Genomic DNA, 26,925 nt, shown 5'->3' with positions numbered 1-26,925 from the left:
TCCCATCGATTGTTCTGGAGATCACCTCCTGTTTAGGATATCCTGGATGGTTCCAAGGTTGCCAGGTTTATGTGATGGAGTTTGGCCCAGGCGGGGGCTTGCTACTGGAGTCTTCTCACCGAGGGCTGAAGGTTGTGCCGTCCAATTTATTCCAAGGTTTGAACCAGGCCATTGGCATCACCCACATGGGCATTAAAGATGGCTTCATGCATGGCTTCTGTCCCAAACCTTGGAACGGGGATAAATTCCCTACAGAAACAAAGTTTAACAAACTGAATCTGCTTTCAAGGCCTGCGATGTTGCTTTTTTCAAGGGGGTCATAAAACATCCATAAATCGACTACGGACTAAAGCCAATCACCTCATTTTTCCTACCCAAAAACCCAACACATTAGTGGGTTGGGTTGGGTTGGATTTTGGGGCTAATGGGTTTTGCGGAGTGTCTAAGTATAGCTTCACAGTGTGATGCTTCTTGCTTTGTTTGCTCTGCCCCTCACATGCTCTGCCCTATCTCTACTTGCTTATTTGCTCCCTGGTTCTTTGTTGCTTCCGTCATTGATCTCTTCATCAAATGGACCTCGGGACCTCCTATCATGAAGCTTTTTGCCTATATGACACACTCCCAGTAATTTAGTGCCTTTTTAATCCCGATCAAGTACTCTCAAAGCTCAAATATTTACCTTTCATCCTCAATACCCCCCGTAAGCCCAGGCGCTGAACCAAGCCGCAATTTTATACCAACCTTGGAAGACGTGGACATTAGGTAGGTACTGGTCGGTCACCACTCGATCTCTCATTACCTACGACCGATCAAAGCCCGTTCTCTGCCCTGTTTGGCAACTAACATTCAAAGATCAATCACCCAGCTTCTTTCCCACGATATCTTTGACCTTTACCAAAACCATGGATTTTATTCCGTCAATTTTACGATTTGTCTATTCAGCGCACGCCAAATTGTTTACCAGTGACCTGCTCCAATGACAAGCTGATATTGTCTACGACCCTTCCCATCCAATCGACCAAGACGTCACGGTAATATTGGGCGCTGGTATCATAGGCCTCTCGAGGGCCTACTATCTAGCTCTCTTCTTGAAAGAAAGCACTACAGCTTCATTTCCACGTCCACCAAAAGTCGTTGTGGTTGAGCCATCGCCTGATATCTGCCCGGGGGCATCTGGTGGCGCCACAGGAGGAATAGGCGACTTCGGATTCAGCGACCTCGTTTCGCCTTTAGGGGAACTTTCTTACAGTCTACACAAGGATTTGGCTTTGGCTTACCAGGGCAGAAAGAAATGGGGCTTTTTGTGGCATGAGTAGTGATCCCGCACGGTTCTGTCAATTCTTATACAGACAATGTCAAGATTTAGGTGTGCAATTTCGATTTAACTCTACCGCCACCTCTGTTCAACAGGCGGACGACACAGAGGGTTTTCAAAGCGTTACTGATGAGTCCAGAACGCCTAGCCTGACTAGCGAGATTATTCCATGCAAAGCTTTGGTGATTGCGGGCGGACCTTGGTCTGCCAATATATTCTCCAGCCTGTTTCCAGAAGCAATTGTGAAACTTCGCATGAATACAACTTGGTCTGCTGGAAATCATGTCCGGGTTCGCAATCCATGCCCGGAGATACCAAATGAACATGCCAACTCGACTCAAAGATGTTATTATGAAGAAGCTCAACTGTGTTCTTCAAGATTTTAGAGCCTACGTACTCGGTACAGACAGAGTAATTAGTGACTGAGCGAAAAGGGGCAACTGCATTGTTGTATTGGACAGGGATCTTTGATATGGCTGTACTCTCGGACGCGGGCGGGCAAGAGGCTGATTCCTTGTTCTCCATTTCTTTACATTCTTTCCCTCCATGCCAAAATTGAAGACTTTCATCTGGTTAATGTCATATCCAACTACTATCCATGATGGCAAGACTTTAGTCTTTCACGAACTAATTCTGCAGTGGAACTTGCCTCCGCACCCGACGACGACCCCCGCACCGCCATCCTGTCCCCAAGGCAAATCGATCTTCTTCGAATTTGAAACAAGATCGCCTCTAACAAATTGGTACTAGTCAATGCCATACCGAGCCCACCTGCCTCAGGATTCCTCAAGTTCTACTTGAAGTCAACGCGTTCATCACGAAATTTGAATTGTCCGAGAAGCGAGATAGTGTGAGGAATGGGGCATTGTTGTATCATCGTCCATATGGGATCTTGGGGAATGAAGAAGATGGGTTTGGGGGAAATGCGGACAACCATGCAGATATCAACGGTAAACAGTCGGGTTCGGGACGTGTTCCAAGCATCTGCTTCGCGTCAGTCGTCCTTTCGTGGGTGGTCTATCACATAACGAGATGATGATCTGACAAATTTGTTCAGAACTTTCCTGAGCAATTGTTATTATGAGAATGCAACCTACCCAAGCCTAAGGAAGTTGAACACTCCAGGAGGGTTCCGAGAAGCAGTTACTCTGCAGGTATGGAGTACATCATGCTTCAATTCTTCCGTAATTACTACGGCTGTGGATGTTTAGCTAAAATTTTATGAGCATTCAACCTCTCACATCTGCCGTTATGAGCTTTTGGCTTCTGCTAATCTTGGATCGACACTGGGGTCGTCTCGCGGCCTAGGCGCGTCGCAGCAGTTGTTGCTTTTCCAGCTTTTCTTGGAAGTTTTATTTTCACTGGCACTGAAGCTACTTTGGTCACAAATCGTTTCTGCTCTATCTCAAGTTCTATCTCGATCACGACAATATTTCTGCGCATTTCCGAAACCAGCGAAGCACCAAAACGAAATCACACCATCCCCATGATGATGTATATTTTGTGAGTGCAGAAGTTGGCATGAAGCATTGAGGATCTTGCTCATACTGTCTGTAGTAATTCGATGCCGATCGTGGGTATTGCAAGACTTATAATCGCCAGTGATTCGCGGGTTGTGATCTTCATCTTTTCGGTTCTCGCAGTCTTCCTTGTTTTGATTGTTTCTACAACATCATTGGAGTCCCCATACTGGCTGGTGATGAATGCAAGAATACCAGTAGCATTTGACTCCCTACGAAGCTATCGAGACACAGAGATCATAGCAGCCCGTGATCTCTACAGGATCTATGTCATCGACGACCCGAAGGTCTCAAAGAACGGCATGTTCACTTGGCCACAAATTTCATCTAAGCCAATTTAATTGGTGACTGACCGCCGGCTAATCAAGATTTTGGTGATCAGCAGTGTTTTGATACTTACATGGGCACCTTAAGTTCCCGACATTATGCCCTTGCTCGCTGATATTACGGCGCCGATTGACACTGTTGCATTCCGCATTCCGTTATAATTTTCTTGTCTAGATTTTACTCAAAGTTGAGGATTCGCTGGTGTAGTTGTTAGTAGACACCGAAAGTCTCGGCTGAAAGTCTGTCCTATCAGAGACTCTAACTCGGTCTAGTCGGCAATCTCGGTGTTTTGGGGTGCAACATACGCGGTACAAGCGGCGAAGGCGCAAGGTAGTTAGCGACAATGACAATAATTCAGCGCAGAGAGCTACGAAAGCTGACGCGTTAGCAGCAATTAAAATGGAAGACTATCTAATCCGTGAAGATTCTCCTTCGCCTATCGACAAAGCTGCTGTTGTCAAAAATAGAGATTCAGCCATGAGGCTTCAATAACTAGAACCAACCTGAAAGCTGGTCTCCCAAATCGACTACCTCGAAATTTAGAACGCGGAAACGAACCAAAAAAGGAAACTAGACAAGATGAGACATCTATAACTAAGAGCTATACCCCACAGAATGAACCCCTGAAGCAAACAAGCGCTTGGGTTGAGACGAGGCTTCCACTTCACTTCATTTCATGATCGCCATTGTGGGGAATACGGACTCCAATTAATTTAAGCGTGCTGGGGGGGGCAACTCAGATTGGGCTGATACTCAGGGCTCTCTGTCTTGGAGCTGCAGCCTCCCACACAGTTCACAAAAACTAATTTGAATATCTCCAACATCTCAGCAATGTTCCAATCTAGGTACAAAAAGCATCGCTATATCTATCTACCCACTGACATCGTTTCCTATTACCCGAGCACTGTGATACATTTTCTCATTTTACTCAGCCACAGGGACGAGTGACTCACTCTGTGTTCCGCGAAGCATGGTCTCCAAGTAAGGTGTGTGCCGAATTTGAAATTGCATCGCTGATCACCAGGGGAGCACCACTGCTTCCAAGGTTGCCATCAGCGTTTTACAGCTTTTTTCTTCGGGGTGATTATCACGAAGTGTCAACTTACCCTGGTATAAGCTATGTCGGCCGGTGAATTTCCATTTTCCTCATTCGAAGTTTGTTCAACCTGGTGATCGGGGCTGGCAAGCTCTTTAATCGACAAATCCGGTGAGAGGATGCCTTCGAATGAATCTTGGCGGGCTAGAGGATACAGTTTGAGCCTGTTTAGAAAGCTCACAATATATATATTGCTCAAAAGTCACCAACCTTGCACATCACCAGTCTCTGTCAAGGGAACTGCTGCAACCAACGCAGTACTGATAAGTACAAGATTCAACGATTGTACAATTCAGCAACATCATGCTGACAGAAAATTGCAATTTGATAGATCAAATAGGCGTTGTATAAAATTTCTCTTGACCATGCACTGACGAGCTCTTTTTATACACCCCTAGGTATCAAACTATACCTAGGTACCAGCTAGTCCATGGGGACCTCGGGATTCGCCATTTTCTTGCTTGACTTGCAAGGTTGCTGGTTGATCAGTGTCACCACAAGACGTAACTGATGACTTGTGATATAAAACTCCTTATTTGGATGAATGCTGGGTAGGAAATTGAAATATCGACAAATTCCAGGACTAGGGCTAGTCTTGAGGTCATGCCCAGGTGTTGGCATGGTTGTCTTCTAAGATTACTGTCCGTTGATTCCAACCTTGGAAGTTTTTCTCCTAGGTAACGCTTTGATCTCTTATAATCATAAATGATATCTTCAGACATACTAGAACAATATTGCTTCTTTTGTGGCTTTGACAACCGCATGATAAGCACATCTCTGGCAACCCGCCCTATTAGCTACATCACGCGGAAGCGCAAGCTAAGTGCGTCAAAAGTCATATACTCCGGCGTGTGATACGCAAAATTAGTGATATTCCTAGGTTCTAAGGTTGAATGGTTGCTGACTTGTGCTATTTTGAACGCTCAATATGCATGTATGTATTCTATGAGATGGAAGAATTGTCAGTCGTAAGCAGCAAGTTGGCTGTAATCTCCGGGGTCAAATTCATGTATGAGCTTGGGTAAAAGCCCTGGGCTTGTCAAACTAGCCGGCAGGTCAAGTCCTGAGCAAACACTCACCTGCTAGGCTTGTGTCGACTTTGGCTCAATTATCTGGACCCATTTTTCAGCCCAGTCCTAGAGTCCACGGATACTATTTCAAGCTCACGCTAGGGCATTCATTCAAAATTGGGTAATCTTTCCAAGCTGAGACATGAGATTACTACTTACTCCGGGCTTTCTGATCAGTTCAGCCCAGATCAAATTCCATTGGCGCGTTCCGATGGTATCAACTCCGCCTCCAATTAATTTTGGTGACTGACTCCGGGGAGCTGGACTGAGGGTTGCTCCAGGAGAAAAAATTGGCCTACAATGATCTGTGCAGAGGAAATCACATACATACAAAGACTAGGTCTTCAGATGTGAAACTTCACTATTTCCGAGGTTTGATCTGGTATATTGATAAAAGAAAAATAAACTCCCGAGGTCTTATAATCCAGAACACCTAGCCAACGAACAGAACTGGTATAATAGTGCAATTCTTCATGATGCAAGACCGTGAGCTGGAAGTCCCTTCCAAGGTCGCAATATATTCCAAACCCGGAAAGCGTACAAATGTAACAACACAAAAACACCGATTCATCTATTTCTTGCCCTTGCCCTTCTTCTTCTTGTTTGCCGGGGAATTAGGAGTGCTTGACGCAGCCTCCGCTTCCACGAGAACAGCATCATCATCGCTGCCCTGGACCGAAGCACCGGGGGCCGGAGAAGTTGTAGATGGGGTTTCGGCGTCCTTGGTGGTTGTTGAAGTAACTGGTGTGGCAGTAGTCTTAGTAGCAGACGAGTCCTCCTCCAGCTCCTTCATGAATCCCTCCTGAATGCTGGTCTTCTTCTTATCCCACCACTTGCGCTCCTCTTCGACCTTGGAGGCCTGCTCCTCCATACGCTTGCGGTACATTTCATTGTTCATCATCTCGTTCGCGGATTGGAAGATCGTTTGGCCCCAGCCGGGGACGTATGCGTTTGCCTGCATCTGTTAGCGTCGCACATGCAACAAAGAAAATCAAGACATACCTCTGACACAACATCCTTAACCTCATCTTCCATTTCCTTTTCGGCGCGCTGGAATCGCTGCCACAGGTCGTCTCCGACACTGCCACGCTGCAGCAACATGGCGAGAGCCTGCTTTTGACTGCGCAGCGCCATGATGCGACGGATATCTTCCGCGGCGCGGCGGAGGAGAGAAGCTTTGAAGATGGAATCGGGGATCTTCTTTTCATTGGATGACGGTTCGATGTGAAGGAGGGAGAAGTAGATGTCGCGCTGGAGGTGGGCGGAGAACCATGGTTCTAGAGATGCGGCCTTGTCTGCGTGGTTGGAGATGAGTTAGCCTTTGGGCATTGGCGATTGGGTACGCGTGGATCGGCGCGAGCTGAAAGACCGAGGCTTTCGATAGGAGATACGTACGGGCCTTGCGCTTGCGATATAGAGAGGAGAATGTGGCGAGTGATCCCAAGAGAATGCCCAGGTAGGCGAGTGGGACGGCGAGACTGAGCCAGTCTACGTCGAACATTGCGTGAGATGGGGTGTCGCAGGTATTTCGATCGGAGAAGTTGAAGGGACACCGAGATTCAAACTATCATTACCGCCAGGGTGGTATAGTATTGAACAATCAAGGGTGTGGAAGTGTCACGGGTCAAGCTCGAAAGGCCAGGGTGTTTAGTGGGTCACGTCACATGTTCAGCCCTTTTTTTATACTTCCATCTTCAAAAGGCCCTCGCTATTGTTTCAAGGTCTTTTGAACAGCTTTATGTGAGTTTTATTCAAAAAAATTACAATTTGAAATACTCTACTTGCCTCGGGCTACTCACCATTGCATTTACAGAACATACGTCATGATCTAATCTTGATGGAGAATGGAGAGACTTGTGGCCATTAGGTTCGTACTCGTAGTTTACGTACACTGGTGTCCGAAGACGCTTACTAAATCGATACAAATAAGGAAGATTTGAATAATAGACACTTTGCTCCATCCGTCCCTCTCGCCACAAAGAAAAAACCGTCGATCAAAGGGGAATATGAGTATGCGTTGACATATTGACAAAGTAAGGAAAGGGGAAGAAAAGTGTGGAAGTATGAAAGTATGGTTGTATGAAGGCATGAGATTGCAATCATTGGAAGCTCAGGTTTGCAAGAATATCCTTGGTCTCCTGGCTGATGTCCCCAATCATCTGCATTCCCTGCATGTCCTCGAGGACCTCGTTGTATGTCTTCCCAAGACCATCGGCAACGAGAGTTCGATTCCATTCACCACGCATGTGCCATACGTAGTCCATCAGGTTGGTGTTGACCTGCTCAAGCTGTTCCACAGAGAAACCACTTGTTGACAGAGTTAACTGCTCGTGCAGGCGCTCGACAACGTCGAGATCGAGGCTGAATGGTGGATGGGGTTCTTCTTGGATGATGGATTGCAAATTGGTGGAAGCATTGCTGGACACGTTCGGCGCATCAAACAGGGGAGGCTGAGGTTTGGACTGTGACTGGCTTCCGTTCAGGCCACTATTCTCTTGGGTATCGGCGTGGCTCGCTAGCGAATCCCGAGGACGGGGGGAAGGTTGACTTTGCTGGGTGTCAGGGAGGTGGTCTTCTTGAGACACACGATCAGGGTATTGAGTGAGGTCGGGGTATTCGATTCGTGAGACATGAGGGCTTTGGGTGTTATATTGTTGATTTGAGAGATGTTCAGAGGACTTCTTGTCGGAGGATGTTTGGGTGGTAGATGCTTCGTTGGCGTAGTCGGCGGGCTGAGAGCCAGGGGCCATTGGGGTCATGGGGCCTCGCTGAGAGAAACTAGAAAGACCAGATTCCCGACGCACCTGCTGGGAGGGTGCGGTGTGAGAATAAGGAGGCTTTGGTTGCGCAGATGGCCCGAACGAGCTCCCTTGCGTGTCCTTACTACCCGAGTGATCATCTGAGTTGGACATAAAGACGTCGCCGTCACCATCGCCCTCTTCTGCCTCTCTGTGAGTGCCGTTGCTTACCCCGTGGGTGCCAAATTCGTGGACATCCACGCCTTCAACCTCGTGGTTCCCATTGGTGAAGCTCGGGTTCGGTTGATGAGTTGGTGTCACTGGGCGCGACACAGGCTTTTTCTCATCTTGATCTCCATTAACTGGGAACGAATCCGCGACGTGGTCAGGGCCATGTGCGTTCGCCTCGGGGTTGTTTTGTGGTGCATTTTCGGGCTCAGTGACAGGAGCAAGATCCTCTCCCTGTTGGGCACGTTCTTCTTTGATGCGTTGCTCTTCAGCACGCTGCGCGCGTTCTGCTGCCTCCTTTTCACGTTCGAGTTCTCGCAAATAGACCTGCTCTAACTCTGCCATGAGGACCGGATCGCCGGCAACAATACCAGCAACATCAACCTCGACATTCGAAAGAAGTTCATTTGCTCGCAAAGTGCGCTCATGATCACCAGTCTGGCGGTTATCCTTGACCATTCGCTTGACATCGGCGACGAATTCCGAGGGACGTTTATAGTATCCATTCGACAGACGCTTCTCAATGGTCACAATCTCAAGGTTGTAAAAGAATTTACCAGTAGCAGTTTCACGGAGACCCAGCACACCGTGCTTGTCATGGGACTTCTCATAAGGCCGGAAGGCGATCTGTTGGTCTGGAGGGAGATCACTAGTGACAATATTGGGATCTTCTTCGTCCCACAGGTACCGAATTGTGGCCTCATCAATCACACCTGATCTGAATCGCTTGTACTTCTTGACCTGGTCCATGATGGGTTGGATCCGAATCTTCAAAAGGTTCAAGGTGTGGTAGTCTTTCCGCTTTTGGGCCTTGAGTTCTTCCTTTGTGAGTGTGATGGTAGGCTTGGGAGGCGGAGGTGCAACTTCAAGGGTTTCCAGCTGGCGGAGTTTGCGGTTGTCTGGGTTGGGGAATGCCTTGGGGGAGTTTTGACGAACTCAATGATCTTCGCGAAGAACTCTCGGCGTGCTCCATGCCCGGGAGTAGAGAGATCGAAGACATTCTTCTTGGAGAATCCGAACATGTTCCTGAGTAATGTTTCATCAACCTCCTCATCTTGCGCTTCAAGGATGCCAAGTAAGAGAACAGGGTCAGAAGGCGGCACTGATCGAAGAAGACCCATGAATGTGGAGATAACAGCAGGACCGACTGTTTGGGCCCATAAATGTATGTTCGGAATGTAAATAACGCTTGGCTTGTGTCTTTTGACTTCAGTAAACAACTGAATGACAGCCGCCTCGGGGGAGCGGGTGGAATCACTCAGCAAAGTAGGAAGATCGAACGCCTGCACATGCAAGCCCTCGAAGACATGGAGCAATGCGGCAGCAAGGTATTGCTGACCCATACCGTGAGATCCACGAAGCAGAAGGCGGGGTCGGAACACGCGTGAGCGGTCAAACTCCTGTAAAAGGAGCTCTCGGTCAAAGCCTTCGCCATCGTTCGGCTCCTCAAATTGAGCTTCCTCGAGAGCCGTAAGCTTCTTCCGCTGCGGAAGAATCTTGGAAAGCAAGGTCTTGATATCAGACAGTGGGCTGCGGAGAAGAGGCTCGATGTTTGGGGGAAGTGCAGTGGCACCAGACGAGGTAGATCGCTCTGAAGAAGGCACCATCTTCTTGATCGCAAGCATGAAATCTTTAGGGGCAACATCAATCGTCTTCGGGTCGATGATGAGCTTTTGGTCAGACTTGTAAATCTGAGGGTATCTTCGCTGAACGGCATTGATCGCGGCTTCGGTGCACAGCGCTCGCAAATCGGCACCGCCATAGCCCTTCGTCATATCGGCAAGTTCGTCCTTTATCTTTCCTGGAAGTGGAGGGTCCCATTCTTTGGTGTGGATATCGAGAATAGAACGTCGAGCTTCAATGTTAGGGAGCGCGAAGTAAAATTCACGATCGAAGCGACCAGGGCGGCGAAGAGCAGGGTCCACGGAGTCGGGCCGATTGGTAGCACCGATCACAACGACTTGGCCGCGACCATCCATACCATCCATCAAGGCCAGTAAGGTTGAGACGATGGAAGCATGGATTTGTTCCTGTTTACTGGATCTGACCGGTGCTAGTCCATCAATCTCATCGAAGAAGATGATACTAGGCTGGTTCTTGCGAGCTTCCTCGAACAAAAGTCGAAGTTGTCTTTCAGCCTCACCGACCCACTTGCTAAGTGCATCCGCACCTTTTCGCATGTAGAATGTGACTTTCTTTCCTTCGGAGCTGACACTGTTCGCAAGAGCACGAGCCATGAGCGTCTTACCGGTACCAGGGGGGCCGTGGAACAAGACACCACGAGGAGGCGTGATTTTGAATCGCTGGAAGATTTCCGGGTATAGCAAGGGAAGTGATACCATTTCCTTCAGCTGATCGATGTGTCCTTGCAAGCCACCAACATGGTCAAAGTTGACATTCATGTCCACTCCCAAGGGGTCTGCATCCGCCAGAGCTTGCTTATTGTTGAACTTGCCCAAGTTGGCAGGCGTACCCGATGCAGCCTGGGCTGTGTCTGCGGATTGGTTGTGTGTAGCCGCGACTGCGCCATTGGGGCCAAGGCCAGTGCGAGTTGGTTGTTGCATGCCTTCATCGTCACTGCTGTCGCTATCCGCTCCTCCTACTGCTGTGGGATTACCAGGAGCACCGAGGATTGCCGAATTACCACCACCGCCGAATGGGCCTGTTGTCGAGAACAAAGTACGCTGCCAGCCACCTCCTCCACGACCACGCCGTGAGGGAGATCCAGTTATCTCATGATCAGAGTCTTCATTGATTTGAAGCAGTTCGGGTCTGATGATGCGATAGTCGACATCTTTGCGGTTGCGGCGAGGCTTCTCGTACACGACCGCTTGCTTGGCACGACGACGGAATCGTCGACCACCGTGCAGATCCTCCAGTTCTTCGGCCAGCTCGTCCGCTTCTTCTGAGGGAGCGCGAGAGCGAGAGGGTCGTTTGCGCAAACCTGGACGGCGGCTGTTGGAGCTGTCTTCGGCTTCTTCTCGAGAACGACTTTGCTTGCGGGGGGATGTGGCCGAGTCGTGATCTGAGTCCTCCTCTTCGTCATTGGACGCCTCTTCCTCGGGCTCAAAGTCACTATCCAATTTGGGTTGGCGTTGTGAGCTTCGAGATGGCTGTTTGCGGCTGGAACGACGAAGCTGTGAGTCTTCGTTGGCATCCGCGTCTCCGGCGGGATCCTCCTGGGATTGCACCTGAGGTGGGCGGCCCCGTAGAAGTCTAGTGGTCGGGGCGTTGTCGGTAGGCTCAGCATGACTGTTCTTTGCATCGCCATTTTCTGATTCAGGCACGACCACTTCATTGGACATCTCTTCGTCGATGAGCTCGTGTTCCGCGTCGTTCATTTGCACCGTATCACCTTCGTCATTGCCTTGAGGAGCATCACTTTCCATGACCTCCATAGAATCCTTGAGGGTGGTCTCGTTAATGACATCTTCACTCTCGGCATCCTCGTCTTCTTCATCGATGATTGTGTGTTTGTTTCGATTGGTGCGAGAAGCACGACGTGGCGGGGCTTCGGTTTCTGGGGTCACCGTGCCGCGCTGCACAGTTTCCATGTGGCGGCCAGAGTTGGTAAGAGCATAAATATCTTCTGAGGCGTCGCGGGTATGGCGGGTCACATGTCGTCTGAATTCCAGATACTGTGATGGCTGTTGCTGTTGTTTTTCCAACGCCTGACGCGGTACTCTCAATTTGAGGACAGTGCTACGGCGTGGAGGTGGAGCCCGAGTCACTTCATCGCCATCATCATCAATAACATCTTCTGAGTCAGGCTCCTCGTATGTTGGACGGTGGCTTTGGGTGGTTCGTCGACGCGTCCCTCTGGCGTTGCGGGGGGGCATCAGAATCGCTCGACTCTTCTTCTACCTCTTCAACAGACAGGTCTTCAGAGAAATCCTCCTCATCAGAAGTGATACCATCGTCGCCTGAACCGCGTCGTCGCTTTTTGGGAGCTGAGCGCGGTTTTTTCTTGGGGCTCGACTTCGATTTACGGGCGGTTGCACGGGAGTATTGAGCGTGATCGCTGTAATCTTCGTCGTCGGAATCAGACTTGTTTGCGACCTCCTCATAGGAGCGCTTTGCGCTTCGGGCCATGGCGCAGTGTTGTTGATGGGAAAATCACTTCAGAGGATCGTATCAGCATCAAAGGTTCATATCCAAGACAATGCTCAACATGATCGATGGTTATGAGGGCATAATCGGCCAAACAAACAAGGTCAAGAGGCAGGTATTGGAAGGTTGCGCGGTGCGGGCAGGATCAACACTTACGAATGAAAAAGCTGTCGCCAGCAACTGCTGGGCCACCCAATCAACAGAGTGAAATCAGCCTGCCCAGGTATCAGACTTGAAACCTCCCGACAATTGCTGATCAATGAGTTAGCGGATACGGCACGGTGGAGCGCAACCAGAGGTGGGAAGGTCTCACGAACTCGGCAACGCGTGGGAGATAAAATATGAGGAATTGCAATCTGCAGGACAAATGTGCAGCAGACAATTGTCAAGTGTAGCAGCAGACGATGGGGACTCGAAGGTGCAGTTCTTTCAGGGAAGAAGGGCGGAAAGGACTCGCGCTCATCTGAATGCATCAGCCACAATGTGGCTTTCGCCATTAGTCAGTCGTGCACGGGCCACCTTTCAATGGGGATTTGCTTCAATACCCCATTGACCTCCAGGCCAACATTGACCCCATGAATAAGAGCTTTTGTTCCCCTTCATGGCCATCGAAAATTGGCTGAATCGATAGTTTCCGCCATTCTGAAGCCCCAAAGCTGCAAAAAAGCGCATTGGAGGGGGTGGGGCTTGAGCAGGACATAGTGGTGAAAGTCGGTGTTAGAGAGCAATCAGTGACATGAGGAAGTCGAGAATAGGCGCATTGTTATTTTGGCCTTTGGTTCGCTGTTCTTTTTGCCCAGTCACTTTGGACCTGATATCATGTGCCGCTGACTCAGCGTGGCGCGTGCCCCCACTCTATTGGTCTCTTTCAAGTTCTTTGTCTCGTTTCAATAAAGCTCAACTAATTTGTTCCAATGTTTGTGCGCTTTTCATTCAATTGTGATGGTTTGCCTGCTCTTTGAGACTTATTAATAGACCGGGGACATCAAACTTGTTGCTCAAGAGGCACTTCAAGTAGCCTAGCGCGGCCAGCCATAGTTTTTTCCGAGGCCCGGCTTTGGCTCTGATTTAGCACCTGGGCATCTAGAGATGAAGCCAATTCTATAGAACGGAAGCTTTATGCTGGCATAGATATCTATTATTCGACTGACTGTTACTACAATAGCCCGGAAAAGAGGTAATTCCATTGCATCCACGAAGGTTTCGACAATTATATATCCGCACCAGTACCCAACACACCCGTGGACTGATCACCTTCAACCGGCATGTGAATCTCACTTGAGCTCGGAAGTTTCAAAAATTTCCCATGTTCCAACCTTCAAAGTACAAAAGGATGTGGAAACTGAGAAGTGAGAGGCGGAAATCGAGTCTACCGGTTTTGTCTGACTTCACTGGACGGTTACCGGCCGCAGGTGGGAAATAACTGAGACAAAGTCAAGGCGGAAAACAACCTCCCAAGGTTTCAGGGCTGAAGCAATAAAAATCCTAGAGCAATACCTAGGTAGAACTGGAAGAAATGCAAGAGAAAGCTCCCGAGGTCTGGTAAGATCTTTAATCGTCAAGGCCTTACCTACCCTTCTCGGCTACTTCCAAGGTCTAGTCAAATGAGCGATGAGGATAAGTTTGCCCGTAAAGCGTGTTCACAATGAACTATGGATGATGAATACCAAAGTAGTATAATGGGCAAATTTGTAGAGACAGTACGTTCCCAGATCCCAGATCCATTCCTTCCAGGCTACCAAGCCCTATGATTTCGTTCTGCATTGTCCCGACCCTCAGCTCGATTCTTTGTGCAACCAAAAGACCGTGTAGCCATATAAAAATATTGTGGCCTCCGCCAAGAATATCACATCAAATCACCTATCGCAGACAAGAATCCGAGCCCACCATCATGACTGTCCCAGAACGGGGCTCGACAGCATCCAACGCCTCCGACATCTCATCACTGAGACTTCTTTGGATCAGCGCCAAGGTATTCCAGCACGCGCTTGTGGTCATTGTATTTCTTGTTCTCAAAATTGTCCAGATCGTTTCCAAGTTCCTCAAACTGATCACGGAGCCGCGTTCTAATCCGCCGAATCCGCTTGTGCTGCCTGTCGTCGATACCTTGTACCTCGATACTATCTTCGACTTCTTCTTCGAATTGCTCGTAGTCCTCCCGCAGTCTCTTCTGTGCTCGCTTCAAATGGTCGATCGTAGTCTTGTCGGAATCGTAGGTGGAGTTCAGGCAGCGTGTGGTGTTCTCACACAAATTCCCAGGAGGGCTGGCGGGGCTTTGCTGCTCTATCTTTGGCGGACCGAATCCCATTGGCTGGTAGTTCATCGGTTTCCTGGGTGGCGTAGCTTTCCATTTTTCGATGGTCGGCCTCAGCCCTTCCAAGTCCACGCTAGAACTAAGAGCATGGTCGCGAGGGGGATTGACTGATGCCCATCCTGCATCGCGGGCCTGAGCCCCTTGGTTGGGCGTCTTTGGATCCTGGAAAGGATTCTGGAGCGGATTTTGGCTTGGAAGCCCTCCAGGGCTCGATCTTTCAAACACAGACTCTTTTCTGCTTCGCACAAGAATTTCATGGACCGTCTCCTCTGGCCGGGAATCTTCAGAATCGGAGGGCTGTTTATTCTTCGAAGAGCGAAGTTTCCGCATGGTGCTTGGAAGTGGCAGGATATTTCTCAATTTCTGCTTCCGAGATTGTGTAGTCGCCGGCTGGGTTGGACTAGTAGATGATGGCTGAACTTGTCTGAGAGCCGGAGACACAGAAGTCTGCAGCAAAGGAAGGTCAGGAAGACTGGGAGGTGGTGACATGTGAGATTCGGTCGGAGCAACTGTGACGCCGAGAAGAGGCGACTTTTGAAGACTTGAGTGCTGCGAAAGATCCTGAGAGGTAGATCTGAGACTCATGCTCATGGGACTTTGCCGAGCTATCTCGTTGGACGATGACTTGCTCTGCGATTTGAAAGATTCATCATCCTTCGTGGGCTTCGACATTCTTAACAGCTGAAAGACCCCAGGCAGGTCTTAAGATATATAGCGTAATTAAAAGTCAGCAAGTTGCAATGTTTAGAGGAGGAAGTGCTAGGAACTGGAAGGTGAACTGTCCAACTCCAAGTTGGCAGCTGCACCTGCCATTGCTGCTTCCTCATTTCCCCAAAGGCCTGTTTGCGACATGAGCGGAACCCATCTGGAGAAGACTCAAATCAAGTTATATTGGCGGCTTCTATGGCCAATTTTTAATTGTGCCATATCCTATTGCCTGTGAGCCCCAGCACATATTCGAGAGCGCCAATGGGTTACGTCAATCCAATGTGCGAGATTCACAGGTTGGGCGTGAGCCAATTGCCCGTCAACTGTTTCCTAGATGTAAATTGGCATGAGATGGGCAGCAGCCAACTAGTACCGTCCAAAAATAGGATGGCAGTCTTTCTTGTGGCTCAATGTCGGCCATTCCAAGGTGGCATCTACTATAAAAGTGAGGTGGTGGGTAGTTTCTTGAAACCAAAACAATATCCACAAATTGACGAATTTCGAGTTTGGTCGAACACCACGGTTGTTACAGAATTAGCTGAACGGGCAGTGAGCGAGAGTCGCTTGTAGGACCGAAGGGATGTGAAGCTTGGGAAGCTCTGGAGATCGGCTCCGACACCCCAGGCACAAACGCCAAGAGCGCTATACCCGAAATGGACTGCGAACTTCAACATCACCCTGACTCGTCTCTCATTTGACCTGAGTATACACAAAGGCAGCTGTGAACAAGATCCATAATGTTTGCGCAATCAGTTCGTCAAATTACACCAGCCAGTATGGCTTTGCGGTCTATGCGCGTCCCGATCGCTCGACGCGCCTTCACATCAACACCAGCGACATTCAACACACCCTCACCAGAAAAGCCAAGTGCCTACAAGGAGGGAGTAAGCGGAGCATGATTTCACACGATCGCAACGCAGTGCTGAATTTAAAAATAGATGAACCAGTATCGTGCCTTTGCCAGTCCCTTTGCCAAGGTCTTCCTCGGCGGCGTTTTCGTCTACCAGGTCCTCTACTGGACCTGGTTGAAGCTGGAGATGGATGAGACCAAGGTGGCCAAGAATGGTAAGAGCCGAAAAACAAAACTAGCATTGATACATTACAAATTTTACATACTAACTATTCTACAGAACAAGTGTCCGTGCTAGAGAAAGAGGCACGGGAGTTGACCCAAACCCAATCCAAGAAATGAAAGGATAACAGACTTGTATATTATGTTCTTCAAGCTCGTCATATGGAAAATCCGCAATTATGCGGTAACACGCTACCCAAAACCCATGCAAAATATATTATAATTCAAGCGTCAAACGACCGCAAACTTGCGCTTCCGCCCCTTATCAAGCTTTGCATCAGTCGTTCCAACTGAAGGCGAAGCCCAATCCTGTCCTCTTTCTCCTTTCTTGAAGTGCTCGATATCAATGTGATTGAATCGTTCATCCAAAGCCGCGGCGCCTTGGCTCTTAAGTCCGACGCGCCGATTGCAAAATCCGCACCAGAAGTCGGACTGGCCATTCAGATCAAGGCGATTATTTGTCGCCGCAGCAATCTGATGATCCAACATTCCGTGCTGGTGTAGATGCTGCATATAGATATCCGGACGGTAGAAAAGGCGCTCGCAGGGGCCTTTAGTCAGATCGTGGGCTGTGCAGAGCCAGCTTGGGACGTTGAGGTGCTGAGAGATCTCATGTCGTTTCCAATCGGCTTTGCTGCCAAATGACTTTGCGCAGTGGGGGAAGGTGCATCCGTAAGGTCTTTCGTGGCGCTTTTGGTGTTTTCTGATACTGTTAGAGTTGAGATCGAGGGCTGAGGGTGGGAGAGTGCTTACTTCATTTCACAGCGAAGTCGGGTCTTCTTCGGACATGCGTCGCATTGAAACCAATCTTGCTTTTCGGTTTCTTGGGTCGTTTCATTATCCGCGAGGCGTTCTAGAGCGGCCGAGAGGACCTTCTGGAGCATTTGGCGTTGGGGCTGCGAGAGCTGAGCACTATCTGAATCGAGATCGATCCCTTCATCGAAATTCTGACTTGATCGCCGCCCACGGTTGTTCATCATCTTCGTCATGGCGTTGATCAAGTTATCTGCTGCGTCTGTGATGGAGCCTTCTGATTTCGTGGTGCGATCCGCTGCGGCTTCTTGTCCTGCCAGTCCGAACGAGCCAAAGGCCGGGAACTGCGAGGTATCCGAGCCTGTCGCTGTTTGTTGTTGGGTGTCGGATGTGGCACCAAACGTGAAGATTTCGGTATTCTGAGACGTCGACTTGATTTCCGGCTCGTGATCGGGGGTTGACTGGGCGCACGCCACATCTTCCTGTACATCAAACTCCGAATCTGCCCGAGTACTGTGCGTTTTGGTGCGCTTTCCAGGTCGGATCACTTTTTCGTACCAGTCCATGGATCTTGCGAGACGTTAGCCTTCGTCTCTAACGCGATGAGAAATAGCCATACCTTTTCAGTAGTACCTCGCCATCCTCGTCGTGATGCATCCGATTCAAGTGTTGCTTGAAATTATCCAGGCGCGGCCATCTCTTGTCTGGACGAGGGCAGTTCATCCCGAAGCACAAGTACGTCATCTTCGGACCACGCTCTGGTTCTTTGTTGTGTACGCATTTCTTGTGACGGGCGAGATCATTAATTGTACCGAAACCTTCTTTCCGTGGGCAGTTCGGTTCGTCGCATTTGAATAGCTTGCGATGACGGGCCTCGTGTTTCCTACAGAAGTCAGTCGTCTGCCAGAACGTTTGGCCTTGTAAAACATACCGCTTATCTGATGGACATTTCCCGACCCAGAGACATGAACGGTGATCACATTTAACAGATGCTTCAAACATCGATGGCGACCCGACAAACTCGGATGAGTAGGATTCTCTGGATGCGCTGTGGGAGTCAAAAGTGCCCTCGGTCACGTCCTTGGCGGGACTAGACTCTGTATAGCTAGATGCCACGACAGACTGTGTCGCGCAGCTTGTTGCGCCATATCCGGAATCGGCGGAGGGGTAGCTGTCCAAATACTGGCTGCCATTCTCAGATGGCTCGCTATAGGGGTGGTGCGAGAAGCAATATTCATCGGGAACGGAAACATTCATATGCGACATCGACGAGGTTGGAACACCAGTGACCAGCAGCGGATTCCAGGCATCTTGTTCGCCTCGAGAAAAGTAGTAGGGATTTGAGGACCATTGGTTGAGATATGAAGGCTCAGAACCAAGGTGTAAATCTAAGCTGGGGTCGAAACCCTTGTCGTGGTTGTCATCAGCCATAATGCCTTGGAGGACATCAGTATCGGCCCAATCCTGGGGGCCCTAGTGGATATTAGATCACTAAGTAGTAATAGGGGGAGCTGATCTGGGTAAGCACTAACCTCCATAGTGAGTTGAGATAATTAATGGTGAGTAATTTCAAGGTTGAGAGCGCGCACAAACCTTCAAATCAGCGGGAGGGGCATTATTAAAGTATTCACGGCCCTCATGCGACAGTAAATGCCAAAACCTACACGCGAGAGACACGCAAGCTCCACTACGCCCCGGGCCGGTTGACCTCACCACGCGATTAAACAAGTCAAGGGTTAGAGAATGCGAAGCATAATTACGCGGATAAAAAAAAGGAAATCCATAAGACTAAGTTCACCCTCGCGTGCCCTCGCGTGTAAGCGTGGAATGCAACATGTCATCCCTTGATTGCACAGCCCCCAGATATCGGCTTTTGGGATATGTGTCTGCTATCATAATGATACAATCAATATACGGAGTACGGAGTACAGGGTAGTGGAAATAGGAAAGTAGATCGAGGTCTGCACCCAACAGCGTTATTTTTTGGGCTGACAGAGCCCAGTCGCCTCAGATCTTCTCCACCTTCCAGATCCTCGATCTCGTCACCCGGGCTCGGTGACTCAAAGCACGCACACGTATCACAATCACAAAGCTGAGCCGTTCCTGCACGAGGCATGCAAGACAAGATCCCAAAACGCAGGCTGGAAGCAAGGACTTCTGGATCGGGCTGTGACAGTAGGCGATCGACATGATCGGCCACTGTTGCAAGGGATGAAGGCACGTTATACGAGAAGTTTGTTTCGAATTTAGGCTTCGAACGTGAAACGAGATGTTTGATTAAAGTGTCTCTCTTCACCAACCTCCCATGATTTTCTCCATCTCTCCATGGTTGTTTGATCTTCGTACGGGTTGTACTTTAGTTCGGGCTGATGCTACGAACCGTGGAACCGTGTGTTCTGGTCCGCCACGCTAGTACCAAAATGGTAAAGTCAAAACATAATCTGATCTCTCATATGCCATGCACAACTACGGAGAGCCGAGCGAAAAAGACGGAATTCCCGCAAAATGGGGTGGGAAATGAGGTTATATCATAGCAATTCCAATGGACTCGCATAACTCGTAGACGTTGCGCCATCCATTACGATGGAAGCTGATGCACAAAAAGGGGGGAATAAGCAAGGAAAAGAAAAAGAAGAAAAATGGAAAAAGAAAAAGAAAATGTGAAGGATTCAAGGGTACCAGAGCCGAGGATTATCCGGACGAATAAGTGGCCGCATAGGGAATGTTGGACTCCATCGGTTGATAGTAATCCGCGGGGTACACCTGGAACTGAGGAACAGGATAGGAGTGAATGACATCTGGTTCCGGAGATCTCGGGCGCGGGGCGGCGTAGGGCGGCGGATAGGTCGAATTCTGATGCAGGGGATGAGCCTGGGCCAAGGGAAGGCCGGCGCCCAGATACGGGTAATCAAGGGACTCCGTCATAGACTCAGGCTCGGTAGAAAGCTCGATGCCAGAGATAGAATGGTCGAGGATAGTGTTTTGCGTCGCGTACTGCGGTTGAAGAGACGTTTCGTATGAAGCCAGGGGGGCCGATCGCCCTTCGTCAGCAGGAATCGGGGCACTGCTAGGTTTCGATAACCGCAGAACGGGCATGGCAAGCTGTTCCAGATGCTTGCCAAGGTGGACTGACAACTTTCTCCACTCGCTACAGACATTCCCGCAGAAGCGACAAGGCTCTGATTGGGGGGCTTGTTTAGTCTCGTGCCGACATTCTTCGACCTTTTGCCAAATTCGTTCGACGTTCTGATCGCGTCGGCCGTTCGGCTCGGTCGTACCTTTCTTGGTCTTCGGTTCGGGCATCTTGTGTTCTCGGACTAAATGTTGCACGAAGTTGTCTTTACGATAGCAGGTGTGGCTGCAATCTGGGAATGCACAAGTCCACCACTCCAAGTGACGATGCTTCTCGTTCTCGTGCCGGACCCAGTCCGCTTTACGCTTGAAGGACTTGGGCTCGGTGCAGTGAGGGAATGTACAGGTAAAGGGGTGTACATCTTCCTGGACGTGCTTGGACCAGTCAGATGGCTTGGTGAAGGTTTTCACTTGGAAACAGATAGGGCATTCAAAGCGGGCAGGGAGCCGGCTGACCGGCGGAAGGGGCACTCCAGGGGGAAACTGTGCCGCGGCTACCGTGCCTTCTCCTATCGCATAACCTTGCTCATGCCCGTTGGTGAAGTTGGACACGTGGAACTGATTCTGTCCAGCCTTAGTCTCGGCTGGAGCCTTGGTGTCTTGCAGAGGCGTTTCTTTGCCACCTAGAGCAAAGCAGAAATTCCCAGATTTGCAGGAATGATTGGCGACCGCGTGGGCATGCTTCTGCTGCAAGCCAACCAGAACTTTGAATCGGCGATCTTGCTCATGTGCGAGACGGTGGATCAAAGCTGGCTCAAGCCTTGGGTTCAGCTGCATTATCTGTGATTTGAACCCTTCCAGAGTTGGTACTGGTAGGCTCTGAATGGCAGGGAAATCCATAACCAACCCTTTGTTGTTGTTCGCATCCGCGTCATGCTCATCCTCGACACCACCAGCATCTGGACCTAAGAATGTACTTCCAGGTGTCTGGTCGGCATCCGAGCTAACTCGAGGCGAGGTGATATTAGGAACTGGGGGCCCACCATGGGCGGTCATCAGGTTGATCAGCCCCGGGCTAGTCGGCCGAGGGATTTCGCTTCTACTTCGGCCACGACCAGGAAATTGAGGTAGATTCAGGGAGCTTCGCTCGGGATTCGGGGATGGTGCGGGTGAGACTGCTTGTACAGATTGACTTCCGCCAACGCTGGCTATTTGGCTGGTCATTGCCATCAGTGCATTGCTTAGACTTGGCGATCGAGAATGGCGACGGTTCGAGAATGGGTTTCGAGGTGTGTAACTTTGTTTCAGCTGTGGGTCTTCAGCATCCCGCTGAAGTGGAGGGTAGGTGCTGGATTGACTGAGAGACATCTCTGAAGCTTGGCGCTTTAGCATTGAAGAAGCCTGCTGGAAAGGACGCTTGAGAAGACTCGTTCGCTTCTTCGGTTGTTCTCTGTTTCCTCTTTCCCCAAGGGAAAAATTCTCAAAGGATGTGGTCACATTGAAGATACTGTTGTTATCAACGGTTGCTGCAAGAGATGCCGTTTCGAGATCGCGAACACGTTTTTCGAATGCTATCATAGCATCGGTAGAGCTGTCCGGTTGCATGGCGTGTGTTCTAGGTGCTGAGTCGCGAGGGGGATCGTGCCAGGGGTAAAGACGAATACTTTCATCGGCTTTGGTTGGTGTGAGTGAGGAATAGACTTCGGGGGTACTGCGATCGTATCTTTCAGGGTCGTCAACTTCAGCAGATGTCTCATTTGAATAGGTTCCGACGCTTTCGTTTTCGCTGAGTTCATCACTGCTCTCATGTACCAGGACACCAGGCCCCAGGAAAGGTCGGTCCATAGTGCGAGTCTGGAGATTGAAGTAATCCTCTTGTTTCAGGGGATGGTCTCCAGTGCTCCTCGCTCTGAGCCGTCTCGGGATATGCGGGCGCGGTTGCGGTGGGCTGGGCGTTCCAGCTTCGCTGTTGGCCTGACTCACGCAGACGGACCAAGAGGTAATATCTTCGTTCCTTTCTTCTCTCACTCGATGAACGTGGATATCGTTAGGGCTGGGCACGTATTCATCCCCGCGAGAGGCCGGGCCAATGCCGGCGAGGTTAGTAGCCGGGTCTCGGAGCCATGTGCCGTCATTTTCTCGTTTTGAAGATGTAGGTAACACGGGTTTGGGTTCATTTTCCTCGTCCTCGTCCTCCAGCCCGTTAGGACCCGCTGATAGATGCGCTGTCGACTGACTGGGACGTCTTTGGTGCGACGCACCACCTTCAGGCGAGTCGCCTCGAGTGAACTTTGTAATTTTAAAAACGGGGCTTCTCCCTCTCGTGGCGCCCGGGTCCAGTCCGTTCGACTCCTGGTCGACCGACGGCGCAAGTCGGGCCGGCTCGAGATTATAGACACCGAGGCCGGGTTGTGAATTCGTTTGCACACCATTAGACCCAGGTCCCGTCAGCGTTGTTGATGTGACCGGATTATGCTCCGCGTTGGGGAACTGGAAAGCGCTTGGCGCCATGGGAGGAGACCAAGCGGGACCTGGCGCACTGGCCCCGGACTTGTACGAAGAAAAGCTGTCATCCCGCCAGCTACTCGAACCGCTGTCCAGTTCGATTTCTCTAGGCTCAACAAAGACGTCGGACAGAGGAGAGGCACATGCGCTGATGTTGGACTCATACGCGTCCAAATAGCTGGTCTGAACTGTGGGGTCGTGAGGGGACGATCCGGGTCCGTTGCTGTGCGGACTGCCAAGCGAAGGGGTCAGTCGAATGGCACTTGCTTGAAAGGAGATTTCTTCGGGGTCGCATGTCGTAGAAAGATACGGATCTGGAATCGGTATATGCGCGGGCGAGTGCCCCTGAACACTCGAGGTGCGCGACATGTTCGTGTTCGTGTTCGGCCTCCCCGCGATCACAAAATTGTCCGAAGAGGCTTTGACAAATCAAGCCGATCAGGCACTCATCGAGTCATGTGGATTGCCTGCGCCTTGTATACTTGTATGCTGTAGATATGAGGGGCAATATTTCCCCCACTCCGGGGACAGCTTAACTCTTAAAAAGAAGAGATGAAAATCAAAGAAAAGATGGGGGCCGACGATCAAGTATTAGCGAGCCGGGAACTGAACAAGCGCCGGGCGCATCGCCCACTTAGAGGGCCTATGGAAATTAGAGGACTGTCGAGGGGTTTGGGTCCCACCGTCAGTCGGCCTTGTTTGAAAGGGAAATGCTTCGGAGCCTCACCCTGTGGCTAGTAACTCGTATGATCTCACGAGGCTCACTCGCTGCCAACGCTACTCAATGCTGCCAAACCCTGCCAAACCCTGCCAACTACTGCATAGTCCACATATTTGGAGCTGTGGCTGTGTGATTATGACATAAGGGCCATTCATTCTATTCCTGAGGTCTGACATGCAAGATTCCTTTTGCATTGCCCTCCTCAAGTTCCTCTTCATAACCGCCCCAGCCACTTCCGATTCTATTCTTATCCCACTCAGCCTCCTGGGGGGCTATTTTGTATAGGGCTGAAACAAAATGCTTCAAGTGGGTTCTTCATTGCCTATGAAACTGATTCTATTTCAGCACTGACCCTCCGAACATATTGAACTTCAACCCCACGATCCACTCCCACGTCCCTGCCGATCGACACAGCCACGGTTTTTATATAGAGTACTGGACCGTGATCCACTCGCCAAGATAGAACTTTTTGATTTACTTTCAGGAAGACGGTCTTAATGGTGTTTTCCAAGTCTCTCGCCGGGTTTAGTCCGATGGGGGGTAATACTGAAGGTCCTAGATATACATGTAGCGAGCGATACGAGAAGGTGAGATCTTGGCTCTTCCGATTGGTGCAACATATCCTTGCCTTTTTTGAATGACGAGATCTTAAAGATCGGCGGAAAGTTCCCCCAGAGCCGCTCTTGGAGTCGAAGTTGAGGTATGCCCAAGTGTTAGCCATGGTGAACCATGGAAGTACCTCCGACGGGAAGAACATGTGGGTCGCGGCACGTTGAACATATTGATGACACCAACTAGCGCTTCAAGTTTTGAGCCTTGAAAAACATCACACCAAATATCTAACGCATACTCAAAAGAGTAGTATGTACCTCGGTGTCTCAGATCTCCCGGCATTGGGTATCTGAGACACCCCGCTTTCCAGGCCACGGCCACTATGGCGTGGAAACCCGCAGCTTAGAGCAATTAGCCGAGGTGAGTTAAATTGGTAGATATTGTTCACATTTACACCAAAAAGCAATCCCCGATACATATAGGATAATCAGTGATAGCTTTACCGCTTACGTGCCTGTCTATGCGCTCTCAAGTTGAAACACGATGGATTTAGATCTCTTCTCGCTGTTGTTCCGATATTGCTAGTTTTAAATAGGCTAAAAGGAAGCACACCGAACACATTCGCGCCACACCACGTGCAATTAAGCGCCAAGTTGCCCAAATTAGAAGGAGACAAGTCTTCCAAGGTTGTTCGGCGCGACTACTATGTTCGCGTTTGATTTGGCGCCATTTTTTCTAAATATACCCTATACATGTATGCTGGTGCACTGGGACTTGCACCCGGCGAAGAAGATAGAATTGCAAGAAAACGTTCGTAGAACACGATGACCTCATGACATATGTACCAGAAACAAAAAAGCCCCAGGAAACAGTCTAAACCCGAGAGGGATGCAAGATCCGGGGTCAACACGAGGATGAGATGCCATTGGACGAAGACCAGGTCCTTATCAATCAGATCCGATCATGTCCTCTTATCACTTTGATAGCCATATAAACCAATGATATTCAATATGATCTTGAAACAGGGTCTCTGTAGCTATCGAAAACCCATGCCATTAGCTTCTCGCAGAAAGATAAGGGTCTTGGTATGCTCTCCGAAGGGCCATCATGAGCGAGGGAAGTCTTGGCTTGGAGTATATGTATACAGAAGCTATGAAGCTATGAAATGAATTCATCTAGGCTTTTAGCATGGCCGAGACTGTCAGTATACTCATACCTGCTTACAAGAACTCACCTGAGGCTAACTTTTCTCCACAGCCAGTATACAACGCATCTACCCCAACGGGCGGCGATCCGCTCAAAGTCGACGTGAACGCCCAGTATGCCGGTGTCGAGTGGAACTATACCTATATCATCCTCTGCGCATTCATTGTCTGGCTCATCATTCCTGGGATCGGACTTTTGTACAGTGGTCTCGCAAGAAGAAAGTCCGCGTTGGCGTTGCTCTTCCAATCGTTTTTGGTTGTTGCGGTGTATGTGGATTCCGGTATTGACTCAATTCCTGCTAAACAGTCTAGCATCACATTCCAATGGATGTTCTGGGGTTATTCGCTCACTTATGCCCGAGATGCAAGCCCGTTCATCGGAACGTTGAAGAACTTTGGTTTAAAAGGGGTGATGGCGGCGCCATCACCTGGGTCAGGGGACTTACCCGAAATCGTATTCTGCTTCTATCAGCTCTTATTCTGCGCATGCACGGTGAGTAGGAAAATAAAAAAAAAGTTGGCCGGGTCAAGTGTTGACGTGAGTAGGTTATGATCGTGGTCGGGGGAGCCTTTGAACGAGGAAACATCGTCCCCTCATTGATATTTAGTTTCTGCTGGGCGACCGTGGTATATTGCCCGCTGGCCTGCTGGACATGGAACAGCAACGGGTGGCTGTATAACCTCCCCTCGTTAGATTTCGCCGGTGGTGGTCCCGTTCACATTGCGTCTGGATGGTCGGCTCTGGCTTACGCTTTCGTGCTTGGCAAGAGAAAGCACATCGACCAGCCCTCCCACGCAAAGCCCCACAACACGACACTGGTTTTCATCGGGACTGCGCTGATCTGGTTTGGATGGTTTGGATTCAATGTAAGTCATCTCCGCCTGCATAGTAGACCGAGCTGACAGTTTCAGGGCGGTTCAACTCTAAACGCCAGCGTGCGAGCGATGCTCGCCGCATTCAACACCAACACCGCAGCATGCACTGGCGTACTTGGATGGGTGTTGGTAGACTACATCAAACACCGCGGCAAATTCTCGGTGGTAGGAGCTTGCGAAGGTGCAATTGCGGGGCTTGTTGGCATAACCCCGGCAGCGGGTTTCGTCTCCGTCTGGCTGGCCGCGGTCATCGGGTTCATCACCAGCGTTGTGTGCGCGCTCCTGCAAGATATCAACGAGTGGCTTCGCATTGACGAGGGCATGGATGTTTTCAAGCTGCATGGGATCGGGGGCATGGTCGGAGCCATATTGACGGGTATTTTTGCCTCGCAGTCTATCGCGGCGTTGGATGGAGCGACCGAGGCCACGGGTGGCATTGACGGCAACGGCATCCAAGTGGGGAAACAATTTGCGGAGGTTTGTGCGATTTCGGCATACTCGTTCACGGTGTCTTGTATTTTGCTTTACATTTTGAAGTTTATTCCGGGGATGCAGCTGCGCGTGCATGAGGAGGCGGAAATGGTTGGCTTAGACCGCGCGCAGTTTATCGATGAGCAGATCGGGGAGCGGGCGCTGCTTGACGATCTCTGCGGGTCGGGTGCAAGTGTTTTGGGGGATGTGGTGGTTGGCCAGGCCAAGGCATGATGTATACGAGTAGATAGCGGAGGTGTACGTATGCGACG

The 26,925-nt window shown here is 50.0% G+C and overlaps 7 protein-coding genes across 7 annotated transcripts; 2 read left to right on the top strand and 5 right to left on the bottom strand.

The window, feature by feature from the left end:
- Window positions 1-5,899: 5,899 nt before the first annotated feature.
- On the bottom strand, window positions 5,900-6,829 carry N7506_009173 (Sec63 complex subunit SEC66; the record flags this gene model as incomplete). Its single annotated transcript, XM_056958466.1, has 3 exons — window positions 5,900-6,283; window positions 6,331-6,623; window positions 6,724-6,829. The coding sequence occupies 3 exons, from the start codon at window positions 6,827-6,829 to the stop codon at window positions 5,900-5,902; spliced, it is 783 nt and encodes a 260-aa protein (XP_056807856.1).
- A 598-nt stretch (window positions 6,830-7,427) lies between these two features.
- N7506_009172 (chromatin segregase YTA7) lies at window positions 7,428-12,386 on the bottom strand (the record flags this gene model as incomplete). The annotated part of the gene is made up of 3 exons (XM_056958465.1): window positions 7,428-9,173; window positions 9,227-12,113; window positions 12,172-12,386. The coding sequence occupies 3 exons, from the start codon at window positions 12,384-12,386 to the stop codon at window positions 7,428-7,430; spliced, it is 4,848 nt and encodes a 1,615-aa protein (XP_056807855.1).
- A 1,960-nt stretch (window positions 12,387-14,346) lies between these two features.
- On the bottom strand, window positions 14,347-15,390 carry N7506_009171 (uncharacterized protein; the record flags this gene model as incomplete). The annotated part of the gene is made up of 1 exon (XM_056958464.1): window positions 14,347-15,390. The coding sequence occupies one exon, from the start codon at window positions 15,388-15,390 to the stop codon at window positions 14,347-14,349; it is 1,044 nt and encodes a 347-aa protein (XP_056807854.1).
- Window positions 15,391-16,163: 773 nt separating this feature from the next.
- On the top strand, window positions 16,164-16,618 carry N7506_009170 (uncharacterized protein; the record flags this gene model as incomplete). Its single annotated transcript, XM_056958463.1, has 3 exons — window positions 16,164-16,310; window positions 16,374-16,491; window positions 16,557-16,618. The coding sequence occupies 3 exons, from the start codon at window positions 16,164-16,166 to the stop codon at window positions 16,616-16,618; spliced, it is 327 nt and encodes a 108-aa protein (XP_056807853.1).
- A 111-nt stretch (window positions 16,619-16,729) lies between these two features.
- Window positions 16,730-18,789, bottom strand: N7506_009169 (putative C2H2 finger domain protein; the record flags this gene model as incomplete). Its single annotated transcript, XM_056958462.1, has 4 exons — window positions 16,730-17,207; window positions 17,252-17,821; window positions 17,871-18,724; window positions 18,784-18,789. 4 exons carry the CDS (start codon window positions 18,787-18,789, stop codon window positions 16,730-16,732), a joined length of 1,908 nt encoding a protein of 635 aa, XP_056807852.1.
- A 1,153-nt stretch (window positions 18,790-19,942) lies between these two features.
- On the bottom strand, window positions 19,943-23,197 carry N7506_009168 (putative C2H2 finger domain protein; the record flags this gene model as incomplete). Its single annotated transcript, XM_056958461.1, has 1 exon — window positions 19,943-23,197. The coding sequence occupies one exon, from the start codon at window positions 23,195-23,197 to the stop codon at window positions 19,943-19,945; it is 3,255 nt and encodes a 1,084-aa protein (XP_056807851.1).
- A 2,092-nt stretch (window positions 23,198-25,289) lies between these two features.
- N7506_009167 (ammonium transporter) lies at window positions 25,290-26,887 on the top strand (the record flags this gene model as incomplete). The annotated part of the gene is made up of 5 exons (XM_056958460.1): window positions 25,290-25,301; window positions 25,359-25,573; window positions 25,619-25,799; window positions 25,853-26,173; window positions 26,219-26,887. The coding sequence occupies 5 exons, from the start codon at window positions 25,290-25,292 to the stop codon at window positions 26,885-26,887; spliced, it is 1,398 nt and encodes a 465-aa protein (XP_056807850.1).
- Between the last annotated feature and the right edge of the window lie 38 nt (window positions 26,888-26,925).

The sequence above is a fragment of the Penicillium brevicompactum genome (genome assembly GCF_028827555.1).
Source record: "Penicillium brevicompactum strain IBT 35665 chromosome Unknown utg000006l_segment0_segment0, whole genome shotgun sequence".
NCBI classification, from domain to species: domain Eukaryota; kingdom Fungi; phylum Ascomycota; class Eurotiomycetes; order Eurotiales; family Aspergillaceae; genus Penicillium; species Penicillium brevicompactum.
The sequence above is the reverse complement of the archived record's forward strand: the minus strand, read 5'-3'. Positions and strand labels throughout refer to the sequence as shown.